Source organism: Mustela putorius, unplaced genomic scaffold (genome assembly GCF_011764305.1).
Source record: "Mustela putorius furo isolate JIRA1106 unplaced genomic scaffold, ASM1176430v1.1 tig00003836_pilon_pilon_pilon, whole genome shotgun sequence".
Taxonomy (NCBI): Eukaryota; Metazoa; Chordata; class Mammalia; order Carnivora; family Mustelidae; genus Mustela; species Mustela putorius.
The window spans coordinates 13,073,520-13,097,682 of NW_025421989.1; the positions used below are offsets into that span (position 1 = coordinate 13,073,520).

The 24,163-nt window shown below is 39.6% G+C and overlaps 1 protein-coding gene across 4 annotated transcripts in view; it reads left to right on the top strand.

Moving 5' to 3' along the window:
* REPS2 (RALBP1 associated Eps domain containing 2) overlaps positions 1–23,933 on the top strand; it is a 229,191-nt gene extending 205,258 nt beyond the window's left edge. For all 4 annotated transcript variants that reach the window (XM_004758909.3, XM_045089340.1, XM_013059620.2 and 1 more), the window contains one exon: positions 18,472–23,933. In XM_004758909.3, the coding sequence (XP_004758966.2) occupies positions 18,472–18,540 (69 nt within the window). In that variant the 3' untranslated portion in view covers positions 18,541–23,933. The remainder of the gene's footprint in view (positions 1–18,471) is intronic.
* Positions 23,934–24,163: the final 230 nt, after the last annotated feature.

Genomic DNA, 24,163 nt, shown 5'->3' on the forward strand with positions numbered 1-24,163 from the left:
TAACTGGATGCTAGCCGCTCCAGTGTTGTGCCTATTAATGTTTTATGTTCTTGGTTTTTAGGATTCTAAGTCATAAAATTTCAGAGCTTTAAGGGAACTTAGAAACCCTCCTTCAACAGACAGGCATAGCAAGGCCCTTGAAATCTGTGTGACTGGCCCGTGGTCACTTAGCTACCATGTGACAGAGCAGAGAGGGCATAATACCAAGTCTCCAGCACCTTTGGCACTCTGCTTTCCTATCTGGTACTGATTTGCTTTTTATTTATTTATTTTTTATTGAAGTATAGTTGACATACAATGTTATATTAGTTTCAGGTGTATAAAATAGTGATCCTGCGATTCTATGGATTACTCAGTGCTCACTAACACAAGTGTAGTCACCACCTGTCACCATACGGTGTTATTATAATATTATCAACTATATTCCCTATGCTGTGCTTTTCATCTCCATTGCTTATTTTATAACTGGAATTTTGTACCTCTTAATCCACTTCATCTTTTTTGCCCATCCTTCCACTCAACTCTTCTCTAGCATCCACCAGTTTGTTCTTTGTATTTAAGAGTCTGCTTTTTTTGTTTGTTCATTTGTTTTATTTTTCAAATTCCACGTATAAGTGAAATCATATGGTATTTGTCATTCTCTATCAACATATTTCACTTAGCATTGTACCTTCTAGGTCCATCCATGTTGTTGCAAATGGTAGGATTTCATTCTTTTTTATGGCTGAGTAATATTCCTATTTGTGTGGGCATGTGTGTGTGTGGGTGTGTATCACATTTTTTTACCCTTTCATCTATTGATAGAAACTTGGGTTGCTTCTGTATGGGTTGCTTCTGTATCTTGGCTGTTTTAAATAATGCTGCAGTAAACATAGGGGTGCCTAAATCTTTACAAATTAGTGTTTTTTATTTTCTTTGGATAAACACTGAGTATTAAAATTACTGGATCATATGGTGGTTCTATTTTTTCCTTTTTTTGAGGAAACTTTATACTGTTTTCTATAGTGGCTGCACCAGTTTACATTCCCACTAACAGTGTGTGAGGGTTCCTTTTCTTCATATCCTCACCAGCATTTGTTATTTCTTATCTTTTTGATAATAACTGTTTTGACACGTGTGAGGTGATATCTCATTGTGATTTTGACTCCAATAACTAGTGATGTTGAGCATCTTTTCTTGTGTCTGGTGATCATTTGCATGTCTTCTTTGTATGTCTTCATTATTATAATGAAACTTGAAATGCCTATTTAGGTTCTCTGCCCATTTTTTAATTGATTGGGTTTTGTTTTGTTTTGGTGTTGAGTTGTATAAGTTCTTTATATTTGAATATTAATCCCTCATCAGATAAATCATTTGTGAATATCTTCCCTTATTGAGTAGGTTGCCTTTTTGTTGATGGTTTTCTTTGCTGTGCAAAAGCTTTGTATTTTGGTATAGTCCTTTTGGTTTATTTGTGTATTTTTTCTCTTTCCTAAGGAGACATATCCATAGATGTTGCTAAGGCTAGTATCTAAAAGATTACTGTTTTCTTTTAGAAGTTTCATGGTTTTAGGTCTCACATTTAGTCTTAATCCACTTTGAATTTATTTTTGTGTATAGTGTAAGAAAGTAGTCCAATTTCATTCTTTGGCATATAGCTGTCCAATTTTCCCAACACCATTTATTGAAGAGACTGTCTTTTTCCCATTGGATAGTCTTGCCTCCTTTGTCATAAATTAATTAACCTTATTTTAAAAAAAATATTCTATTTATTTAATTGACAGAGATCACAGGTAGGCAGAGAGGCAGGCAGAGAGAAAGAAGAGGAAGCAGGCTCCCTGCTGAGCAGAGAGCCCGATGCGGGGCTCGATCCCAGGATCATGGGATCATGACCTAAGCTGAAGGCAGAGGCTTAAACCCACTGAGCCACCCAGGCACCCCATTAATTAACCTTATAACTGTGGGTTTATTTCTAGGCTCTCTTCTGTTCTGTTGATTTATGTGTCTCTTTTTGTGCCAGTACCATACTGTTTTGATTACTACAGTTTTATAGTATATCTTGAAATTTGGGATTGTGATACCTCCAGCTTTGTTCTTCTTTCCCAAGTTTGCTTTGGCTATTTGAGGTCTTTTGTGGTTCCATGTGAAATTTAGGATTCTTTGTTCTAGTTCTATGAAAAATCCTGTTGGTATTTTGATAGTGATTGCCTTGAATCTGTAGATTGCTTTGGGTAGTATGGACATTTTAACAATGTTTGTTCCCCCAATCCATGAGCATGGAATATTTTTCCATTTGTTTTTGTCATCTTCAGTTTCTTTCATCAGTGTCTTATGGTGTTTAGCATATAGGTCTTTTACCTCCTTGGTTAATTTTATTCTTACATATTCTTTCTGATGCAAATGACAATGGGATTATTTTCTTAATTATTCTTTCTGCTACTTCATTATTAGTATTTAGAAATGGAAGAGGTTTCTATATATTAAGTTTATATTCTGCAACTTCACTGAATTCACTTATTCTGATGTTTTGTTGGTGCTGTCTTTAGGGTCTTCTGTGTCTGGTGCCCTCATCTGCAAATAGTGGTAGTTTTACTTTATTTTTACTGGTTTAGATGCCTTTTATTTCTTTTTCTTGTCTGATTGCTGCCACTAGGATTTCCAGTACTACGTTGAATAAAAGTAGTGAGGGAAGAGTAGACATCCTCATCTTATTCCTGATCTTAGAGGTAATGCTTTTGGTTTTTCACCATTCAGTATGATGTTAGCTGTGGGTTTTTCATTAGATGGCCTTTATTATGTTAAGGTATATTATCTCTAAACCCACTTTGTTGAGAGTCTTTATTATGAATAAATGTTGTACTTTGTCAGATGTGATTTTTGCATCTTTTGAGATAGACATAGGGTTTTTAATCCTTCCTCTTGATAATGTGTGATGTATCACATTGATTGATTTACAGATAGCTATAGGTATTTTTAATTCTCTTGTCCTTTTACCTTGTAATAGAGTTAAGTGATTAACACCCCAACATATTAAAGTATTAGAGTATTCTGAATCTTACTATATAATTATATTTACCAATATGTTGTATTTTTTTATTTTTTCAAGTTGCTGATTAACATCCTTTCATTTCAGCTTAAAGAACTCCTTTCCGCCTTTCTTGGCAAGGCTAGTCTAATGTTAATGAACCCACTCAGCTTGTGTTTTTCTGGGAAAGTGTTTAATCCTTCTTCATTTCTGAAGGATTACTTTGCCAAATAGTGTGTTCTTGGTTGGCATTTTTTTTTTCTTTTAGCACTTTGAATATATTATGCCACTCTATCCTGGCCTGTCTCTAGGTGCTTGCTGAGAAATATTCTGAGAGATCTTTAGGGGTTCACTTGTAAGTTACAGACTTCTTTTCTCTTGATGCTTTTAAGATGATCAGTCTTTGATTTTTGGCAGTTTTACTATAATGAATCTTGAAGAGGGTCTCTGACTTTGGTGATCCTTATGAGCTTTATGAACTTGGAGCTATATCTCTCCCCAGTTTTGGGAAGTTCTCAGCCAATATTTATTTAAATTTTTTATTTTTTATAAACATGTAATATATTTTTATCCCCAGGGGTACAGGTCTGTGAATCGCCAGGTTTACACACTTCACAGCACTCACCATAGCACATACCCTCCCCAATGTCCATAACCCCACCCCCCTTCTCCCAGCCCCCCTCCCCCCAGCAACCCTCAGTTTGTTTGGTGAGATTAAGAGTCACTTATGGTTTGTCTCCTTCCCAATACCAACTTGTTTCATTTATTCTTCTCCTACCCCCTTAACCCCCATGTTGCATCTCCACTTCCTTATATCAGGGAGATCATATGATAGCTGTCTTTCTCTGCTTGACTTATTTCGCTAAGCATGATAACCTCTAGTTCCATCCACGTCGTTGCAAATGGCAAGATTTCATTTCTTTTGATGGCTGCATAGTATTCCGTTGTGTATATATACCACATCCTCTTTATCCATTCATCTGTTGATGGACATCTAGGTTCTTTCCATAGTTTGGCTATTGTCGACATTGCTGCTATAAACATTCAGGTGCACGTGCCCCTTCGGATCACTACGTTTGTATCTTTAGGGTAAATACCCAGTAGTGCAATTGCTGGGTCATAGGGCAGTTCTATTTTCAACATTTTGAGGAACCTCCATGCTGTTTTCCAGAGTGGTTGCACCAGCTTGCACTCCCACCAACAGTGTAGAAGGGTTCCCCTTTCTCCACATCCTCACCAGCATCTGTCATTTTCTGACTTGTTGATTTTAGCCATTCTGACTGGTGTGAGGTGATATCTCCTTGTTGTTTTGGATTTGTATTTCCCTGATGCCGAGTGATATGGAGCACTTTTTCATGTGTCTGTTGGCCATCTGGATGTTTTCTTTGCAGAAATGTCTGTACATGTCTTCTGCCCATTTCTTGATTGGATTATTTGTTCTTTGGGTGTTGAGTTTGCTAAGTTCTTTATAGATTTTGGACACTAGCCCTTTATCTGATATGTCGTTTGCAAATATCTTTTCCCATTCTGTCTGTTGTCTTTTGGTTTTGTTAACTGTTTCCTTTGCTGTGCAAAAGCTTTTGATCTTGATGAAATCCCAATAGTTCATTTTTGCCCTTGCTTCCCTTGCCTTTGGCGATGTTCCTAGGAATATGTTGCTGCGGCTGAGGTCGAAGAGGTTGCTGCCTGTGTTCTTCTCAAGGATTTTGATGGATTCCTTTCTCACATTGAGGTCCTTCATCCATTTTGAGTCTATTTTCGTGTGTGGTGTAAGGAAACGGTCCAATTTCATTTTTCTGCATGTGGCTGTCCAATTTTCCCAACACCATTTATTGAAGAGGTCTTTTTTCCATTGGACATTCTTTCCTGCTTTGTTGAAGATTAGTTGACCATAGAGTTGAGGGTCTATTTCTGGGCTCTCTATTCTGTTCCATTGATCTATGTGTCTGTTTTTGTGCCAGTACCATGCTGTCTTGATGATGACAGCTTTGTAATAGAGCTTGAAGTCCGGAATTGTGATGACACAACTTTGGCTTTCTTTTTCAATATTCCTTTGGCTATTCAAGGTCTTTTCTGGTTCCATATAATATTTGGATTATTTGTTCCATTTCTTTGAAAAAGATGGACGGTACTTTGATAGGAATTGCATTAAATGTGTAGATTGCTTTAGGTAGCATAGACATTTTCACAATATTTATTCTTCTAATCCAGGAGCATGGAACATTTTTCCATTTCTTTGTGTCTTCCTCAATTTCTTTCATGAGTACTTTATAGTTTTCTGAATATAGATTCTTTGCCTCTTTGGCTAGGTTTATTCCTAGGTATCTTATGGTTTTGGGTGCAATTGTAAATGGGATTGACTCCTTAATTTCTCTTTCTTCTGTCTTGTTGTTGGTGTAGAGAAATGCAACTGATTTCTGTGCATTGATTTTATATCCTGACACTTTACTGAATTCCTGTACAAGTTCTAGCAGTTTTGGAGTGGAGTCTTTTTAGTTTTCCACATATAGTATCATATCATCTGCAAAGTGTGATAGTTTGACTTCTTCTTTGCCCATTTGGATGCCTTTAATTTCCTTTTGTTGTCTGATTGCTGAGGCTAGGACTTCTAGTACTATGTTGAATAGCAGTGGTGATAATGGACCTCCCTGCCGTGTTCCTGACCTTAGCGGAAAAGCTTTCAGTTTTTCTCCATTGAGAATGATATTTGCGGTGGGTTTTTCATAGATGGCTTTGATGATATTGAGGTATGTGCCCTCTATCCCTACACTTTGAAGAGTTTTGATCAGGAAGGGATGCTGTACTTTGTCAACTGCATCTATTGAGAGTATCATATGGTTCTTGTTCTTTCTTTTATTAATGTGTTGTATCACATTGATTGATTTGCAGATGTTGAACCAACCTTGCAGCCCTGGAATAAATCCCACGTGGTCGTGGTGAATAATCCTTTTAATGTACTGTTGAATCCTATTGGCTAGTATTTTGGTGAGAATTTTCACATCTGTGTTCATCAAGGATATTGGTCTGTACTCTTTTTTTGATGGGATCCTTGTCTGGTTTTGGGATCAAGGTGATGCTGGCCTCATAAAATGAGTTTGGAAGTTTTCCTTCCATTTCTATTTTTTTGGAACAGTTTCAGGAGAATAGGAATTAGTTCTTCTTTAAATGTTTGGTAGAATTCCCCTGGGAAGCTGTCTGGCCCTGGAAAGCTGTCTGGCCCTGGGCTTTTGTTTGTTTGGAGATTTTTAATGACTGTTTCAATCTCCTTACTGGTTTTGGGTCTGTTAAGGCTTTCTATTTCTTCCTGGTTCAGTTGTGGTAGTTTATATGTCTCTAGGAATGCATCCATTTCTTCCAGATTGACGAATTTGTCGGCGTAGTGTTGCTCATAGTATGTTCTTATAATTGTTTGTATTTCTTTGGTGTTAGTTGTGATCTCTCCTCTTTCATTCATGATTTTATTTATTTGGGTCCTTTCTCTTTTCTTTTTGATAAGTCTGGCCAGGGGTTTATCAGTCTTATTAATTCTTTCAGGGAATCAGCACCTAATTCGTTGATTTGTTCTATTTTTTTTTTTTTTTTGGTTTTTATTTCATTGATTTCTGCTCTTATCTTTATGATTTCTCTTCTCCTGCTGCGTTTAGGGTTTCTTTCTTGTTTTTTCTCCAGCTCCTTTAGGTGTAGGGTTAGGTTATGTACCTGAGACCTTTCTTGTTTCTTCAGAAAGGCTTGTACCGCTATATATTTTCCTCTCAGGACTGCCTTTGTTGTGTCCCACAGATTTTGAACCATTGTGTTTTCATTATCATTTGTTTCCATGAATTTTTTCAATTCTTCTTTAATTTTTTGGTTGACCCATTCATTCTTTAGAAGGATGCTGTTTAGTCTCCATGTATTTGGGTTCTTTCCAAATTTCCTCTTGTGATTGAGTTCTAGCTTCAGAGCATTGTGGTCTGAAAATATGCAGGGCATGATCCCAATCTTTTGATACCAGTTGAGACCTGATTTAGGACCAAGGTTGTGATCTATTCTGGAGAATGTTCCTTTTGCACCAGAGAAGAATGTGTATTCTGTTGCTTTGGGATGAAATGTTCTGAATATATCTGTGATGTCCATCTGGTCCAGTGTGTCATTTAAGGCCTTCATTTCCTTGTTGATCTTTTTGCTTCGATGATCTGTCCATTTCAGTGAGGGAAGTGTTAAAGTCCCCTACTATTATTGTATTATTGTTGATGTGTTTCTTTGATTTTGTTGTTAATTGGTTTATATAGTTGGCTGCTCTCATGTTGAGGGCATAGATATTTAAAATTGTTAGATCTTCTTGTTGGACAGACCCTTTGAGTATGATATAGTGTCCTTCCTCATCTCTTATTATAGTCTTTGGCTTAAAATGTAATTGATCTGATATAAGGATTGCCACTCCTGCTTTCTTCTGATGTCCATTAGCATGGTAAATTCTTTTCCACCCCCTCACTTTAAATCTGGAGGTGTCTTCGGGTTTAAAATGAGTTTCTTGTAGGCAACATATAGATGGGTTTTGGTTTTTTATCCGTTCTGATACCCTGTGTCTTTTGATTGGGGCATTGAGCCCATTAACATTCAGGGTAACTATTGAGAGATATGAATTTAGTGCCATTGTATTGCCTGTAAGGTGACTGTTACTGTATATTGTCTCTGTTCCTTTCTGATCTACTACTTTTAGGCTCTCTCTTTGCTTAGAGGACCCCTTTCAATATTTCCTGTAGAGCCGTTTGGTGTTTGCAAATTCTTTCAGTTTTTGTTTGTCCTAGAAGCTTTTAATCTCTCCTTCTATTTTCAGTGATAGCCTAGCTGGATATCGTATTCTTAGCTGCATGTTTTTCTTGTTTAGTGCTCTGAATATATCATGCCAGCTCTTTCTGGCCTGCCAGGTCTCTGTGGATAAGTCTGCTGCCAATCTAATATTTATACCATTGTATGTTACAGACTTCTTTTCCCGGGCTGCTTTCAAGATTTTCTCTTTGTCACTAAGACTTGTAAATTTTACTATTAGGTGACGGGTGTGGGCCTATTCTTACTGATTTTGAGGGGGGTTCTCTGCACCTCCTGGATTTTGATGCTTGTTCCCTTTGCCATATTGGGGAAATTCTCTCCAATAATTCCCTCCAGTATACCTTCTGCTCCCATCTCTCTTTCTTCTTCTTCTGGAATCCCAATTATTCTAATGTTGTTTCATCTTATGGTGTCACTTATCTCTCGAATTCTCCCCTCATGGTCTAGTAGCTGTTTGTCCCTCTTTTGCTCAGCTTCTTTATTCTCTGTCATTTGGTCTTCTATATCACTAATTCATTCTTCTGCCTCATTTATCCTAGCAGAGAGAGCCTCCATTTTTGATTGCACCTCCTTAATAGCTTTTTTTATTTCAACTTGGTTAGATTTTAGTTCTTTTATTTCTCCAGAAAGGGCTTTTATATCTCCCGAGAGGGTTTCTCTAATATCATCCATGCCTTTTTTGAGCCCGGCTAGCACCTTGAGAATCGTCATTCTGAACTCTAGATCTGACATATTACTAATATCTGTATTGATTACATCCCTAGCCTTCGGTACTGCCTCTTATTCTTTTTTTTTTTTTTTTTGTGGTGAATTTTTCTGCCTTGTCATTTTGTCCAGATAAGAGTATATGAAGGAGCAAGTAAAATATTAAAAGGGTGGCAATGACCCCAGGAAAATATGCTTTAACCAAATCAGAAGAGATCCCAAATCGTGAGGGGGGAGAAAGGGGATAAAGAGAGGTTCAGAAAGAAAAAAAAAAGAACAAAAACAATTAAAAAAAGAAAACGAATAAAGAAAAAAGTATAAAAAAGATAAAATATATATATTAGATAAACTAGTTAATAATGTTAAAAAATAAAAGGGTAAAATTAAAAAAAAATTTAGCAGAAGAAAAAAAATTGAAAAAGAAAAAAATTAAATTAAGTATAAGACTAAAGAATCATGGGGAGAAAGCCATGAGTTCTTTGCTTTGCTTTCTCCTCCTCTGGAATTCTGCTGCTCTCCTTGGTATTGAAACTGCACTCCTTGGTAGGTGAACTTGGTCCTGGCTGGATTTCTTGTTGATCTTCTGGGGGAGGAGCCTGTTGTAGTGATTCTCAAGTGTCTTTGCCCCAGGCGGAATTGCACCATCCTTACCAGGGGCCGGGCTGAGTAATCCGCTTGGGTTTGCTTTCAGGAGCTTTTGTTCCCTGAGCTCTTTCCATAGACTTCCGGAGGATGGGAATGAAAATGGCGGTTTCCGGCCAGGAGGAGCCCAGGGCCCGGCCCCCACTCCTCAGTGCGCCCTCAGAGAACAGCGCCCAATTACTCCCATCTCCGTGGTCTCTGTCCGCGCTCTGAGCTCACCGAGGCTGTGACCAGTTCAAGGTAACCCCGAGCTGGGAGCTCACTCCTCGGTTCTCTCTTTGTAGCCGGCTTCCCCGTTCTAATATCTGCAACCTCTGCGACACTCAGACACCCCCGATCCTTCTATGACCCTGTGGGACCTGAGGCCACGCTGACCCCGCGTGGGCTTCACCCCGGTTTAGCCTCTGGAGCGATGTCCCTCAGCGGAACAGACTTTTAAAAGTCCTGATTTTGTGCTCTGTTGCTCCGCTGCTTGCCGGGAGCTGGCCCCTCCCCCCGCGGTCTATCTTCCTGTCGCCTTGGCTTCACTTCTCCGCCAGTCCTACCTTTCAGAAAGTGGTTGATTTTCTGTTTCTAGAATTGCTGTTCTTCTTCTCTTGGATCCGCCCTTGGATTTGCAGGTGTTTGCAATCTTTAGATAAGCTATCTAGCTGATCTCCTGCTAGCTGAAGTAGTCTCAGCCTGCTACTTTTCCGCCATCTTGACTCCTCCCCAATATTTATTTAAATAAGTTTTCTGCCCCTGTCTCTTTTCAACTTCCAGAAGTTCAGCAAATCACATATTATTTCTTTGAATATTACCCCATAGGTAATATAGCCTTCCTTCACTCTTTTTGGTTCTTTTTTGTGGTTGTTCTCTTCTGACTGTATAATTTTAAAGTTCTGTCTTCTGTCTCATAGATTCTTTCTTCTGTTTGAGCCATTTTGATGGTTTTACTCTTTGCTGTAATTTTTTTTTTCATTCATTCTTCAGCTCCAGAATTTCTCTTTGGTTCTTTCTTATGACTTCTGTCTCTTTGGTAGACTTCTCATTTTGTTTGTTAATGCGGTTTTCCTGATTTTGTCTTTTTGTGTTCTCTTGTAGCTCAGTGAGTTTTCTTAAAACAGCTATTTTAAGTTCTTTAGCAGGTAAATCACAGATCGCCATGTCTTTGGGGTTGTTTACTGGACATTACTGCAGTATTTTGTTGGTGTCATGTTTCCTTAATTTTTCATGTTCCTTGAGATTTTGCATTGCTGTCTTCATATTTGAAATAGCAGCCACTTTCTGCAGTCTTTATGAACTGCCTTCAGGAGACAAGTACATTTCATCAGTTCTGCTAGGGATTCTGAGGCTTTCTCAGACCTTTTATGAATGTACCTGCTTGACATTTCTTGCTCCCTCTTGTGGCGGAATTATTACGCTTATACACCTTCTCCTGATCCTGCAAAACACTTGGCTAAGTGCTAGCAGCCTCTCTATTGTTTTCACCAAGGTGGCACTAAAGCTCAATTTTGCTGTTTCTTTGTGACCCACCAATCTGAGCCAGCACAGCCTTTTTCTGCATATCCTCACCAACCACCTGCCAAAGTTTGCTGCCTAGGGAGTGTGAACACGTATGTGGTACAGGATCAGGGTGTGTGTGTGAGAGAGAGAGAGTGAGTAAGGCTAGAGGTGTGCTGGGAAGTACCCTGTGGGCAGTGGGAAGATCCCCAGAAACTCACGAGCAGGCTTCTTCTTCTTTTTTTTTTAAGATTTTATTTATTTATTTGACACAGATCACAAGCAGGCAGAGAGGCAGGCAGATAGAGAGGGGGAAGCAGGCTCCCTGCTGAGCAGAGAGCCCGATGCGGGGCTCAATCCCAGGACCCCAAGACCATGATCTGAGCCAAAGGCAGAGGCTTAACCCACTGAGCCACCCAGGTGCCCCAACGAGCAGGCTTCTTGATGAGTGCTATGAACACATTTGGTAGGAACCATGTTTCCTTCAATATCTTTTGAGGGTCCTATCTGCTGCTCCCCTACCTGCTTTCTGTCTTTCAGTCATGCAGTTCATAATTCAGTACTCTGGACGGAGCAAGAGAGAATTGAACCTACTTGGCAGTGTCCCACACAGCTGGGGAACCTGGGTGTGTACTCACATACTCTTGTTACCCCTGTGGGGGAAATCATGGGCTGAGAAGATCTCTCTTGGCCCTAAGCTGTGCTACCTTGTGATGTGAGTAGAATGTTATAGTTTCTCTTATCTCCTCCAGTGCATCCAGACTACTATTTTTTTCTCCTCTAGCACTGTGCTAGAACTTCCCTGTTGGAAATTTAGATTTCCACCAAGGCTCTGTCATTCATGGGTGATTGTCTTAAATAGTGTTTTCCATTGACTCCCAGATAGTGGCTTAGAGCTGGTTCAGAGGGCAGTGCAGGGTCCAGAGTTGGGACTGAGGTCTGTGTGCCTATTACCCAATACATGGCTGGGTGAGACTCCTCCTGGATCTCTTGGTGTATGTATGGTACTGTATCCCACAGTTCTCACAAAGGCATTTTGCCCATGAATGAAAGGCAGATTTTTTTTTTTTTTGGATGTTGTTGTTGGCAGGGGGACATGGACAAGACATGTCTTATATAGCCAAGATTCTGATGTCACTCCTGGTTAAGATTAAGTTTATGTATGGTTTGAGATTAGGGTCAAGGCTTATTTTTTCCTTACATCAGTACCTAATCTAGCACCATTTGTTGAAAAGAGTTTCTTTTCCTCCTTGGATTACTTTGGTCCCCTTGTCAAAAGTCTAATGACCATATAAGTGTAGATTTATTTCTGTTTTTTTGTTTTTTTTTTTTTTTTTTGAGAGAGAGCAAACACGCCAGTGGTGGGAGGGGCAGAGGAAGAGGAAGAGAGAGAATCTCAAGCAGACTCCACAATGAGCATGAAACTGGACATGGGGCTCAATCTCACAATCCTAATATCATGACCTGAGCCGAAGACAAAGAGTCAGATGTTTAACTGGCTGAGCCACCCAAGCACCCCTGGGTTCTTACTCTGTTCCATTAATCTATTTGCTGATTCTTACACCAGTACCACACAATCTTGATTACTGTTACTTTATAGTAAGAAAATCCGGTGGTATAAATTTTTCAACATGCTCTTTTTCAAGATTCCTTTGGATGGTCTGGGCCTTTGCTTCACATAAATTTTAGAATCAATGTGTCGTTTGCTACAAAATAGCTTGCTACAATTATGATTGGATTTGTTTGAAACTACAGATCATATTAAGGAGGATGAAAATCTCAACTGTGTTGCATCTCCCAGTCTGCTAGTAGAGTACATCTTTCTAATTATTTATATCTTGTGAGATTTCTCTTACTAGTCTGAGTATACATGTATTACATGTGTCTTGCTAAATTTATTCCTAATTTTTCATGACACTATTGCAAATTGAATTGGTTTTTAAATTTTCATTGTCTCATTGAGCTGGTGAAGGTTATAGAATATAAGGTCAACACATAAAAACCAATCATATTCTTTCTGTAAGTAATGAACAACTGGTAATAGAAATATGAAAAACACTGCCATTACAGTATCTTGCCACCCTCTTCCTCCAGATGAATTACTTGGGTATAAATTCATCCAAACACTTAGGTTGTGAACATTGAAAACAACTATAAAGTGCTGCTAAAAGAAATCCAAGACCTAAATAAATGGAGAGACACATTCGCTTTTCGTGCATTGAAAGACTTAACATAGTAGTGATGTTATTTTTCTCTAAAGTGATCTATGGATTCACTACAATGCCAATTTCACAGTGCCAGCAGGCCTAGTAGGTATAGATCAGCTAATCTTACAATTTTTGTGTAAGGGCCAAGGAACTTGGATAGTTAAAACATTTGGAAAAGAAGAACCAAGTTGGAGGATTCACTTTAGTATCAGGTTTCAGTAATCAAAACAGTATGAGCTTGGGGGGAGGGATTGATGTATAGATCAGTGGAGTAGGATAGAGGGTTGTGAAGGAGAGTGCATGAATATAGCCATCCCATCTTTGACAAAGATGCAACATCAACTCATTCAACCATTGTTTTTTAAGAATGGGTCTTCCATATGTGAAAAAAAATGAACCTTGATCAAAACCTCAGTCTTATACAAAGATTAACTTGAAGTGGGTCATAGATGCAAATGTAAAACATAAAGGTATAAAACTTTTAGAAGAAAAGATTGGAAAAAATGTGCATGACCTGGTGTTAGAAATGATGCCAGAAGCATAACCTAGAACAGAAAAATTAAATTGTACTTCATCAAAATTAAAAATTTTGCTATGCCTTAAATACTGTCAGGAGAATTAAGAGACAAGCTACAGAATGGGAAAAAATATTTGCAACTCACATATTTGACAAAGGACTTGTATCCAGATTATATAAAGAGCTCTCCAAACTTAAGAACTCTCAAAACTCCAAAAACTCAACTTAAAAATGGGCGAAGGACTTGAACAGACACTTCACCAAAGAGGATATAAGGATGGCAGATAAACATGTGAGAAGATACTCAGCATCATTAGCCATAGGGAAACGCAAATTAAAACTGTGATCGTGTACCACTACACACGCATTAGAATTGCTAAGACAGAAAATAATGACAACACCAAGTGCTGGCAACTGGGACTCTCATGCACTGATGGGACTGAAAAATGCTACCCCTCTCTGAAAAGTCATTTGACAGTTTCTTAGGAAGTTGTAGATACACTGACCATGTGACCCAGTAGTCCTACTCCTGGGTATCCATCAGTGAAATGAAACCTTGCGTTCAGTCAAAAATCCATACGTGAATGTTCTTAACAGTTTTATGTGATGGCCAAAACCTGGAAACAGCCCAGATGTGCTTCAAAGGATGAATAGGTTAAGTGTGGTTCATTCACACAATGAAATAGCACTCAGCAATAAAAGCAGTGATACACATAACTTGGACGAAACTCAAAGACATTACACTGAGTGAGGCAAGCCAGGGTTGAAAGGTTTTATACTTTTTGATCCCTTTTATTTGACATTCTTAAAAAGAGAAAACTACAGTTCTGGGATACAGACTGGTAGTTGCCAGAGGTTGTGCATGAAGGTGAAGGTTTGTAGATCAGTGAGTTGTACCAGGGAGCTTTTTGGTTGTAGGAACTGTGACATCCCCTCTTTGTGGTGGCGGTTATACAAATGCATATGTGTGTTGACATTTACAGAACTATGCACTAAAAAAGTCAGTCTTACCATATAATAGATGATTTTTTAAAATGTCAAACTTCATTCTGTTTTATGAATCTTTGTAGGTAAACTTGTTTTTGTTTTGTGTTTTATTGTTTTTCTCCCCTCTTACTTTGCTTTGGTATAGATAATTTTCATATACTGTTCTCTCTTCTTGGTAAGCCCTTTTAATTTGGAAACCCATATTCTTCAGTTCTGAGGGTTTTCTTGGTTTTTATTATTGTTGTGTTTTCTCCATGTTTCTTCCTCACCCACCCACCCCCACTCCCCTGCCCATTTTCTCTGTTCTCGCTTGCTGATATTTTTCAGATGTTGAAACTCTTAGCTTGTTGGTTCTCTAATGTTTTCATATTTTTTCTCCTGTTTTCAGTCCTTCTTTATTTTTGTCTTTTTGTCCATTTCTGAAGACCTAGTTAATTTTAAGTTTTCAAACGGTTATTTAATAACCAAGAGTTCATTTTTTGTTCTCTGATTGTTTCTTTTTCAAGGTATCCTATTCTCATTTCTTTGTTGTAATATCTTTTATTACTGGTAGTATTTTTCTTCTTCCTGAAAACTTTTCTATTTTCCTGTTATGTATTTCTTATTAGATGTTTCCCTTCACTATCTGATGGTCCTTTGCTTATGTTTAGGAGAAGGATGCAGGTGCTCACTGGGCGGGCATAGCATGTTATGGGGCTTGTCAGCTTTGAGCTTCGGCCTCCCAACAGTCTGGTTGGGCTGTATAGTTGGGGATCCTTTCAAGGCAGTATCATTGGTGCTTTCTTTTTAATCTGATAGAATTTCTGGAGAGATTTTTTTTTCCTTATCTCCTACATGGGGGGAAAGATCTGGCTCAGTGGAGAGAGAGGGCTGTGGGTCTCAGTATCTAGAATATTTATTTAATCTCCTTAGTTCCAGTCCAGTGTCTCATCCTCAACTGTATCTCTGTACTGCTAATCAAGAGGCTCTGTGTTTTACCTTTTCAAGGAATAACTCTTCAGTATTCTGTCCTAGTAGCAGGAAGAAGCTGGGGAACTAATTGCTTATGAAGCTAAACTTTCAGCCAACACACTCTAGCCATCCTCCTCCCCTCTTCCACTTCCACTTATGTAGGTATCTGGCGCTGCCAGCTTGACTCTTTCAGAGACTCTTCTCTGTAAAATCAGGTGGGTTCTTGTTTTGTCCCCAAGCTTAGCTTAGGTTTAGTTTTCTATACTTGATCTGTATGAGGGAAAATGTTCTAGCTCAAGTGATGCAGGACCCTTGAACAAAGGAGTATTTGGGTCACTTTATGGACAGACCCCACCATGCAGCAGCGTAACAACTGGTAGAATGCCCACATTTATTTTGCTTGGATTTGCTGAGTCATTTATTTAAGTCATCAGTTTGCCTTCCTGCTTGCAAATTGTATTGGTATCACTTCTTTCCTTGTGTTTGTCTTGTTCTTTTGTGTTTGTGACTTTAAAAAAAAAACAATTTTTTTTCTGTTGTTTTAGTGGAGTTCTAGTTGGGACTGAGTATGCCGTGTGTGTTCAGTTCTATCTTTCACCTGCAACTTCTGTCTATATTCTTTTGCTAGATGATACACAGTCTCAGCACTTTGACGATCACCCATAGTCTGGTGATCCTCAATTTCTGTCTCAAACTCTACTTCTCTTACCTCTGGTCTTTGGACATACAATTCTAACTGCTTACTCGCCATTTCCTCTTAATGTATCTAATACACACCTCAGACATTTCATTCCCAACCGTTTCTTTGAAATGCCTATTTCTTATCTATTCTTGTTCTCGGTACCACTTACTGACCACCCACTTGTGTAGATCCCAAATCACCTTCTTTCTTTCCTACATCTGTACTTGATTTGTATGAGGGAAATGGGACCTTCATCAGCAGGTCCTGTCCATTCTAAATTCAAAATATATCCAGAATTCATCCAGTTCTCTCCATCTTTGTGGCTGCTACCCTGATCAAAGTCATTTCTCACCTGGGTTCATGCAGTAACCCTGCAACTCCTCCCTGCCTGCACTCTTGCCCTGCTCTACAATCCACTGTCTACACAGTAGCCAGAGTGAACATTTTTATTTTTATTTTTTTAATTAAGATTTTATTTATTTATTTGCCAGAGAGAGAGAGCGAGCGAGCACAGGCAGAGTGGCAGGCAGAGGCAGAGGGAGAAGCAGGCTCCCCGCTGAGCAAGGAGCCCAAAGGGGACTCGATCCCAGGACGCTGGGATCATGACCTGAGCTGAAGGCAGCCGCTTAACCCACTGAGCCACCCAGGCGTCCCCAGAGTGAACATTTTTAATTAAAAAAATTTTTTATTGTGTTAGTCACCATAAAATACATCATTAGGTTTTGATGCAGTGTTCCAAGATTCATTGTTTATGTATAGCACCCAGTGCTCCAGGCAATCCATGCCCTCCTTAATACACATCACTGGGCTCACCCAGCCCTCCACCCCCACCCCTCTAAAGCCCTCAGTCTGTTTCTCAGAGTCTGCAGTCTCTCATGGTTTGTCTCCCCCTCCGATTTGTCCCAATTCACTTTTCCTTTACTTCTCCTAATGTCCTCCATTTTATTCCTTATGTTCCACAAGTGAAACCATATGATAATTGAATAGCAGCAATGGCCACAGTTGCCAAACTGTGGAAAGAGCCCACATGTCCAACAGACGAATGAATAAAGAAGATGTGGCCCATATATACAATGGAGTATTATGCCTCCATCAGAAAGGATGAATACCCAACTTTTGCATCAACATGGATGGGACTGGAGGAGATTATGCCGAGTGAAACATTTTGAATTCCAAATTAAGCCACATCCATTCCCTGATTCAAAACCCACAAAGCTATCCCCCTGTATTGTGAATGGCGTCCACATTCCTGACTGTTTCCATAAGATCCTTGCCTAACTCTCAGACTTCAGCTCCTACCAGTGTCTTCCTGGCTCCTTCTCTGGTGACACAGGCCTTTCTGGTATCCAACACACCAAGCTTGTTCCCTCCCTTGGGGCTTTTGTAGTTGCCGTTTTGTCTCCCTGAATATCCTTCCCCCATGTCTTCATATGGCTCACCCCTCCATTCATTCTAATCTCTGCTCAGATAGCATCACCTCTGAGAAGCCTTCCCTGACTAGCTGCTCTACCTGTCTTCCAGATTCCTCTATTACCTCATCATATTTATCTCCTTTTGAAAGTATGTCATTCTTTATTGTCTTTCTCTAGCCATTTGAGTATAAAGCCTATGAGGGCGTTGGTCTGATCAATTTTGTTCTTTGCCGGTACCATCACACCTAGAGCAGAATCTGGCTCATAGCAGACAGTTAATCAAAGACTCTTGGACAGCTGGGTAGGAGGGGGTGAATAAATGCCTTTTGAATTCTGGTGGGACGGTTAGCAAGCTGATTCTTCCTGGGCATCTCAGAATCGAGCCTTCCTAGAGTTCGTTCCCATCTTAACTGATTCTACTTCCGAATGTCTTTAACTGTCTCCCCGTCTTCCTACCAATAAGTTTCTTTTAGGACCGAAAGCTTAATTCCCAAAGAGCAGATGGCTGATCCTGTTTTTCTTTCTCCCTGCCTTTAGCCATGCAGTCACACCTTCAGCTGTATTTTGTGCAGGAGCCAAGATGGTATTTTGGCAGAGGGATGGCCAGTGCATTTGCTCATCCCTCAGACCCGCCAGGGTGTGGTACTGGACTAGAAATGAGAGATCGCAGCTAGAAATTGAGCCCTGCTGGCTCACCTCTCACTATTAGCATTCTGCTTTTGCTTTTCTGCTCTCTCCCAGTGTCTGTCTTTTGATTTTTAACATCGACTTCTGCCAGCCAGTGATCCTGTTAAAACCGCCAATGAGATTGAGGCTGGGGTGGTGTCAGTCAGTTTCATTTCCTCATCTTCAGAGAGGAGCTGCAAGATGACAAATTGTGAAGCCGCCTCTGTCTAGTCACCAATTGTAAATCCAATGCCTTCTAGTCAGCTTGTCCTAGAGTCGTGTAGTAGTTCAGTGTTTGTGGGTTCACCTACAAGTGTCTTTTTAATATCTGATGAATTAGGGATGAACCCAGGAAATGACCCCTTTGCTTTTTTGTTTTCTTCTCTCTGTTTTGTACAAATCAGGAGGTTCATCAAGAACGGATTGCATTGGAAAATCAGTTGGAACAACTGCGTCCAGTCACTGTGTTGTAACCCCCAAGATTCAAGTAACAGTGGGTGACTTTTTCTGCCAAGATATTTCCTTTGAATATTTCAACCCAACTACTTGTCATAGAGATGTCCAAGACTGGGTGAAAAACTGCAAGCCGCGGAATATAATCCATATTTCCTTTTCTCTTGTACTTCACTTACACGTTTTACTCTGGTGGAAAAAATACAACTGATGATCACACTTGAAACTGTAATTTCAGTGGGATTTATCTCCCATTCTTAAGTACTTCCTCAAGTTGTTAGATGTTGCTCCTTACCAAAAACCAATCTTCTAGCAATTAAAAACAAGTAGAGCATTATTTATTTAAAGAATTTATGATTTGTATAAAACATCAATACCTTCAGGATGCTTGTTTTATTTTTGTATGTATATCAAATACAGTAGGTTGGTTTCCTGAATAATTGGGATTCCAACTGGCTAGTCTTTGGCATGATGATAATAAAAGTGAAAACTAAAACAAGAACATCAGATTTAGACAGGCACTGTGCCCTCTGCCACCATATGCCAAAAATTGCTTCTCTAGTGCCATTTTGACATTGTATCTAGCTATAAATAATACATAACTATTGTTTTCTGTTGAATGGCAGAGATTTATTGGGTCTTTGCACCTCTGTAAAGTGGAAGTTTTGTCAAAGATCTATTTACCTTGGCCCAGCTAGGCCATCAACTCATAGAACTCAGTCCTTTCATGTCAATTTTTGGGCAAGAGCAGTCTGCTTTAAGCGCCTCACCTGATCAAATTAAATAAATAGTTGTCAAATTTCTACTTTTATCCTGCATGGGATACCATGTCTGTGAATGCATGATTTTGGAGACCACACATCAGATGTGAAAGGCTGAAGAGACTGTTTGGACTGATCAATATTTGTTGCTTGAACCCAGGTACCCACCCTGGAGAAGAAGGGGAAATGGTGGTTACCAGCAATCCAACAACTCTGGTAGTTATTTTTGTCTTTGTTATTTTAACGCGGATTGTGATTGTATTGAGTATGAAGGGATAATGAAAGAAGACTGACCTTCACTCTGGATATACAACTGTTTGTTCTCTGTGAAGTGTACCTTGGGAAGTGATTGGTTTATGCACCGACTAGCAGAGCCCAGCTGTCTCCAGCGTATGTGATGTAAGACCGTGAGCTCAAATCACAGAAGCCAGTATGCTGTAGAAGTTTTGGTCACCCACTCCTCCTGAAAGCCCAAGGTGAAAGTGGGAAGTGAGTGACCCCACAGGGATCCGGGCACGCCCACTCTCACATCACTTTGAGAGACTGATTACAAGAAATGCTCTCTCTTGTGCATTTTGCTAATTTACCCATTCTTAGAGTAGAGGTGTGGGGTGTGCCTGGGGTCCTTTTTGAGGTGGTTTAGGATAAGGGATTAAGCCTTCGGTTGCCGTAGAGTTGACAGCTTTTAGAATAAGGAGGTGTTTATTTAATGCTCCCTTATTTTATTTGCAAGCTTTATCAATAGCTTAATGGTAGAAGAGAAAGGCTCAAGCAGATGTTGTTTTCCCAAAGAAAAACAAATTGTTGATTCTCTTCTGTGCATATGAAAAGATTTTTGAATTGATTTGATTTTGAAAATCCCAGAGTTTGAACCGTTTCTCTAGTCCCCCTTTCCTTCCCTTTTGGTTGTTTTTTCTATCCCTTGGGAGGAGTTTGGAGCCATTTTAAATGCTTCCTACGATTATGAATGGGCGGTGCAGACTTTCGAGGTAACCTCTTTTCCCGTGTCCTGAGATCTAGGGGCTAAAGCTATTTTTATCAGCAGTGTCCTTGCTGCAGACATTCCATGGCATGCTTAGCTTTTGTTACATTCCACTCAGGAAAGATCGTGTGCACTCTGTCTCCTCGTCTTCCATACCGATGCGCTCCCTCGAGATAGCACTGTGTGTCCAGTAAGGAGGCATACGAACTCAGGAATATTAGTCTTTAGTATACATTTAAAAAAAATAGTGCTGTTTTTTTCCCCCATCAAATCAGTGCCAGAGTGAGAGAAATTGTTTAGCCGGCTTGGTTTTTGCTAAAGGAACAAGCTCACATTGGATAATTCAAGTCCCATGAGTTGCATAGTCTCACCAATATTTTAAGATGAGCATTGCATTAAAGCATACATCAATGTCAATGACCTCTGACTGCACTTAGTGGTGACCGCAGTGTACTAGTTGCTTAGAAGTGGATTTAAAACAAACAAATGCACACTATTATTACTACCTGACCAGTGCACTTCTTCCATGTCTCTGTTTTCTCAGAATGTGCACTTCTAATTTAGGATTATAACTCCTGTTAATGTTTCTGTGAGCCTTCGCTGTGGTGTATAGGAAGGCTGTGTTCTTGAAATCACCATTATACCTCTTCTACAGAACTTCTCCAAAATTAGATCTGCTTGTTGGGTAGAATTCAATGGACACAATGTCGATGTTGCCCCCATCCGTGGGGGTTTAATAAGCTTGTTGTTCAGTGTTCTTCCTTCAGAGGGGTCCTGTCGTCCCAAGGATGAAAGCACAGTAGGAATTGATAGTGGGCTGATGGGGTGCCTCATTGTCTCTTGTAAGTGGTGTGTTGCTTTTGCCCTCTCCTTGTCCAGCAGACATGAAGTAAAACCGAGAGGTAGATATTTGGAATGGAGGTGCGTGTTGTAATCAAGGCAGACAGACATTTGGACTTGCTTTAGTTGGAAAGACCTAACTGCTTCATGAATGTTGGAGAAGTGCTTTGGGCCTAATTGGGAAGGGAGACATCTTAGCTGGAAGCTAGGCCCATTTTACTCTCCTTGGAGAATAGGATGGCAGAGCTGAGAGGACTTGTACCTGTCTTCTGCAGTTTGCTTGTGGGGAAACCAAGACCATCAGACACTACATTTTCTAGCCTAAGAATTTGTAGAAAGATAAGTAGTGGCAGAGTTGGAATGCCAGCTAATGCTACAGATTCTAAGTCCCATCCTCTAGCCTCTAGCAGTACTAAAAATAGACAAGAAGGCTTCCTTCTATTTACCATATTGAATTTTATTTACTTAGTAAGTCTTCAAGTATGAAAACGTGTTTCAGTGAGTTTTAGATCTAGATATTTCTCTTGGATTGAAGCAAAAAATAAAATCTGAAGGGAAGAATATGATTGAACTGTTTGTTCTTCTGAACACCTCACCTTTCATGATGCAATAAATTACTCCAAGTTTTTTGGCAGAACTTTTGACAGCTGTTGCTTTGAATGGATTCCATTCCTATATTCCTTATGGGAGTTTGTTTTTAAAATAGACTACTGCGATGGAAATGAACTCAATATGTAGTAAGTTACAGTTTTCTTCGATATGTCTTTAGTTATGTGGGTTGCAAATGTTCGATTTCAGCATATTTTAGGGGGAGTAATCAAAAACATGCATTTTTCTTTGATTTCCTACCAGTGTCTGAACTGTCATAAAGCATTCTTCTCTTCATATGTGACTTGATTCTATAGTCTCTTTATAAATGATAATTTGTCTATTTCTTAAATGATCTCTCAACCATGGTAATAATAGAGGTGTACTTGAAAGATCAATAAAAAATCATCTGGAATGGGTGTTTTTCTTGCAATTAAGACAGGCATTTGCAAATATCTTCTTCTAAGCAGTAGTCGGAAAGATCTCAGTTACAGCATAACACCTTACAGCTAAAAAATTTTTTCAGCACAAACTACAATCACACCTCCTGACTAGACCTCACCAAAGGAATGTAATTTTGAAAGTATAATAAAAAAAGAATTCCAAACATCATAGCAACCAGATATTCCCGTATTATTGACTAAGACTTAGTAGTTCATGGTTTAAACATTTTGAACAAAATGTAATATCAGTTTGAAGAAGGAAAGTCTTTTTCTCCACTTGTTAAATAAATAGAACACCAGCGACTTCGGTTTCTCTTTCCAACTGGCTTATTCTGTTGCATTCTTTGAAAACTCTGATTTCGAAGGATCTCTTGAATTTACACTTTCGTGATGGGTGTTTTGTTATGTTCTTTTTTTTTTGCATCCATGACTTAGCATGGTTCAAATTACTAGAAGAAGTGGGGATTTGGGTTTCTGGAGTTCTGAGGTGGCACCTCCCCTGTCAGCACAGGCCAAAGGCTACTGCCCACCAATGCCAACAGCTCGGTCACTGATGGCAACTGGCCTGTGAGTCTTAACTCTGCGAGCCACCCACTTTGCTTGTTTACAACGAGAAGTGCATCTGATTTTGTGACCCTCCCAAGAGGAACTGTAAGACCAGGCATGGAGGACCAGACTTGAAAAGTAGCACAGAGCCTAAGAGCTGCTGTCTCCCTCAGCAACAGGCATTCAGAGGCTGCCTTACAGGTGTTCCCTGAAACAGCCAGTCTGTTGATGTGAACAGGAGATGCCAAGTACACAGTTGCTTTTAGGCTTAGATAGTTAATTGTCTACATTTGCTAAACTACATGATGATAAAGTCAGGGTTTCAACTGGGAGGACTCGTCCTAGTTACAGAAGCCTTGCTCCATTCGTAACAATGGGAAAACCTTTATTTGTGTGTGTGTTTGGTGAGTTCTCCTGTCTTGCTCTAAGCTAAGTTCATGGCTGTGGGAAGTTGGAGAAAATGGGTTTGAGACTCTGAAGACCAGAGGACAAGGGACTTACAAGGGGGCTTGTATTGGAATTTGAGGGCTCTACTAGGGAAAGTCAGGGACCAGTTCCGTCCTACTTAAGTACTCTGTTGGACAACAGGACTGGGTCCTAAATGTCCTTCACAAAGCTCTGCCCTCAGAACGGCGCAGTTGATGCAAGTACCCCATCATACGGCAATTGAATTGGCTGAGATTTGTTGTTTTTGTTTCATCTTAAGTCAACTTGTATGAGGACTTCACCTGTACCTATCTTGGGAACCGGGTGTACCTTTTTCTTTAGCACTGCCATTCTTTTTGTCTTCAGCGCAAATATGTTCAAGAAAGCCAGAGGCAAGAAGGGCCATTATAGTCTTCATTGCAGTGGGCCAGGAGAGAGAATGAGCTGATGGTCTAGTTTAATCTTGAGAATAAAAGTGTTTATTTTTTCACTACAGGTACATTGAACAGTAAAATGAATAACAGCAAAGTATATATTTGATGCCTTCTGTCTTTTCATAATGTGCTGACAAGTTGTGTTAATAGTTTACTTAGCCAGAGTCTTACTCATTTTCTAGGCCTTAGGAACATTATGTATATTGATCTTCAACATAAATAAATATAGGGTAACCTGTATTTGGATTGTAACTTGTAGACTCTAACCTTACTGCCTCTTTTTCACATTTGTTGGAAAGTCTGTGAAGAACATAGGTTAAAAGTCTCCTACTTTGGGAAACGTACATGATGTGAAACTGGGGTGCTATGTTAAAAATAAATGTATGATAATAAGTGTGGCTCGTCTGGAGTCTTGGTGTTGATATGCTGCGGCCTGCATTTGTGTATTTCGTGGAGGTGCCGTGGAAAAGAGTTGGAGGTCTTCCCAATTAAATCAAAGCCCGAGGTTTGATTATTTTTACCTCCTAGTGATCTGAGGTGGGCCCTTAAACATCTGTACATGGTAAACACTGGGCGATCATGGGAGATCATGCCTAACTCATAGTGCATTTTAAAGATCACTG